The sequence below is a fragment of the Quercus lobata genome, chromosome 5 (genome assembly GCF_001633185.2).
Source record: "Quercus lobata isolate SW786 chromosome 5, ValleyOak3.0 Primary Assembly, whole genome shotgun sequence".
Classification (NCBI taxonomy): Eukaryota; Viridiplantae; Streptophyta; class Magnoliopsida; order Fagales; family Fagaceae; genus Quercus; species Quercus lobata.
The window spans coordinates 7,441,314-7,443,805 of record NC_044908.1 but is presented as its reverse complement, the minus strand read 5'-3'; the positions used below and the strand labels follow the sequence as shown (position 1 = coordinate 7,443,805).

Here is a 2,492-nt window from a genome sequence, read left to right as displayed (position 1 = left end):
TTGACAGAAGTCACTCCTAATTAAAATATATGATATATAAAAATTAAATCCATCACATATATGTGATAAATATGGTATTCCGGTGAAAATGATAAAGAAAATTAATTAAATAAAAAGGAATAATATTAACACAAAGATGTAATCAAAGATATATTGAATATAATGCAATAATACCATATTGATTGATAGAAAGAGAGATGATTACAAATAAATATTAATAGAAGCAGGTCTTTATTTTTTATATAATAACACCAAGAGGTAGCAATTTATCTATGAGATGTTGTTGTCGCAGTAAGAATAATAGCAGAAATACCGATTAGCGCCTCTATTTTGAAAGTGTTACTTGTTATTGGTGATGAAGTAGCCGGGGCGGCCTTAAATCGGGCATTACATGCTGCAATTTTATCTTGTGCATATGAAAGATATTTTGCCTCTTCGTGGTAGGATTGTGAACCTGCAGCAGTTCTTGCTTGATTAAAATCTTCGATTATACCATCTATATCGGCTTGGCAAGACGTAATTCGTGTCCTAACCAATGGGTTTGTGGCTTTTATAAGAGCATTTCCAATTTCACCATTGATAGTTGGTATTAACTTCAAGCTTACAGAAGTAATAACGAGTCCCAGCCTATATAGAACATTTGTAAGACCCTCTGGGTCTGAAAGTATAACTGACACGCAGTAATCATGGTCCATGGACTGTGCGCAAATCTTTTCAACAAGGGCTTGATCTGCATTAGAAACATCATAGAAAAGAGGGGTAACTAGTAGAGGGATTATCAAGATTGATAGGAAACTAATTGGAGAGGCCATTTTTTTTTTTTTTTTTTTTTTAAAGTTCTTTGTCAAGAATGGTATTGTTGATTCATGTATCTTTTGGTTTCCTATTTATAATGTATTAAGTTGGCATGAGGCAATTATTTTCCACATAGATAGGTTGGCATGGAAGACAACTCTGTTGTCAAGAATGATATTGTTGATTCATGTATCTTTTGGTTTCCTATTTATAATACATTTGGTTGGCGTGAGGCAGTTATTTTCCAACATAGATAGGTTGGCATGGAAGACAACTCTGTTCCATGCCAAGTTAAGTAAGAGAAGTTAAACGATAATTTTCCTTTGACGCCTTATTTTTAGATACTAAACACAATAAAATTAGAAAATAATTGAATTACCTTTTTTTAGCCAAGTTAAGAGAAGTTAAACGATAATTTTCCTTTGACGCCTTATTTTTAGATACTAAACACAAGAAAGTTCGAAAATATTTGAATTACCCTTTTTTAGCTTGACATGAGAAAGTTTTTTTTTTTTTTTTCTTTTCTAACATGGGGATGAAGTTGCTTCTCTTCATGCTTGCTTGCAACCCAAAATGAATCCAACTTCTTCTCCAAGATGGACTTCAATTTCCTTACCAATTCCATCCATCAAAACCTTATTTGGGTCCTCCAAATCATCCATTTCTCAACATGGGTTCTACTTGCAATCCTCAACTATTCCTGGGTTTCTTTTTCTCTCAATTCTCACTCCTTCATATTTAGCTTGTACTATGTCAACAATTATTGCAATTGAGAGTAAGGCAAGATGATGTTAGTTGTAGTCCACAAATTCCTTATAAATGTTTGCCCATCTTTTCAAACATTTGCATGAATATTGTAGGGACTCGTAGTCCTCAAATTTCTTACAAATGTTTTCCCATGTTTTCAAACATTTGCATGAAAATTGTGGGGACCAAGTCACCTATATATAATAGTGATGGTCCCTTTTTTTTTTTTTTTTTAATCAATATTAACAAAAGTCATTCTTAATTAAAATATATGATATATAAAAATTAAATCCATCACATATATGTGATAAAATATGGTACCCAAGTGAAAAAGATAAAGAAAATTATTTAAATAAAAAGAAGTAATATGAACACAAAGATGCAACCAAAGATTTGTTGAATATAATGCAATAATACCATATTGATTGAGGGAAAGAGAGATGATTACAAATAAATAATAATACAAGCAGGTCTTTATTCATTTTATTTTTATATAATAAGCCATTATGATAATCTATTCATAATAATAAAATGTCATAAATAAATTTGAAGAAAGACCATCCAAGGTTTGCTATTTTGACATGGCTATCCAAGCAACCTCGTCTACTTCTGAATTCTCTTCCCTTAGCACTTGGACAAACATAATTTTGTCAAAATGATTGGCCATATGGATGGCTAACTTTTGGTATTTCTGCATCCTTTCCTCTTTTCCTTCATATTCATGGTTCACTTGCACGACAATGAGCTTGGAGTCATTTTTGAGCACTAAGCTTTTGACACGTAAAGTTTTGGCTAGTCTTAAGCTAGTGAGTATTGCTTCATATTTTGCTTCATTATTTGTGGTGACAAATTGAAGCTGTACCCCATATTTGAGGACATCCTTGTTAGGAAATATTAAGTTGACTCCTATGCCTTCTAGTTCTTTGATACCATCAGCGTGAATTGTTCAA

At 32.0% G+C, this 2,492-nt stretch overlaps 1 protein-coding gene across 1 annotated transcript; it reads right to left on the bottom strand.

The window, feature by feature from the left end:
- Positions 1-206: 206 nt before the first annotated feature.
- Positions 207-942, bottom strand: LOC115992020. The gene has a single exon (XM_031116056.1). It carries the CDS (start codon positions 810-812, stop codon positions 267-269), a length of 546 nt encoding a protein of 181 aa, XP_030971916.1. The 5' UTR covers positions 813-942; the 3' UTR covers positions 207-266.
- Positions 943-2,492: the final 1,550 nt, after the last annotated feature.

Coding starts and splice junctions, on each gene's coding strand:
- LOC115992020 (XM_031116056.1), bottom strand. CDS start 812: ATGGCCTCTCCAATTAGTTTCCTATCAATCTTGATAATCCCTCTACTA.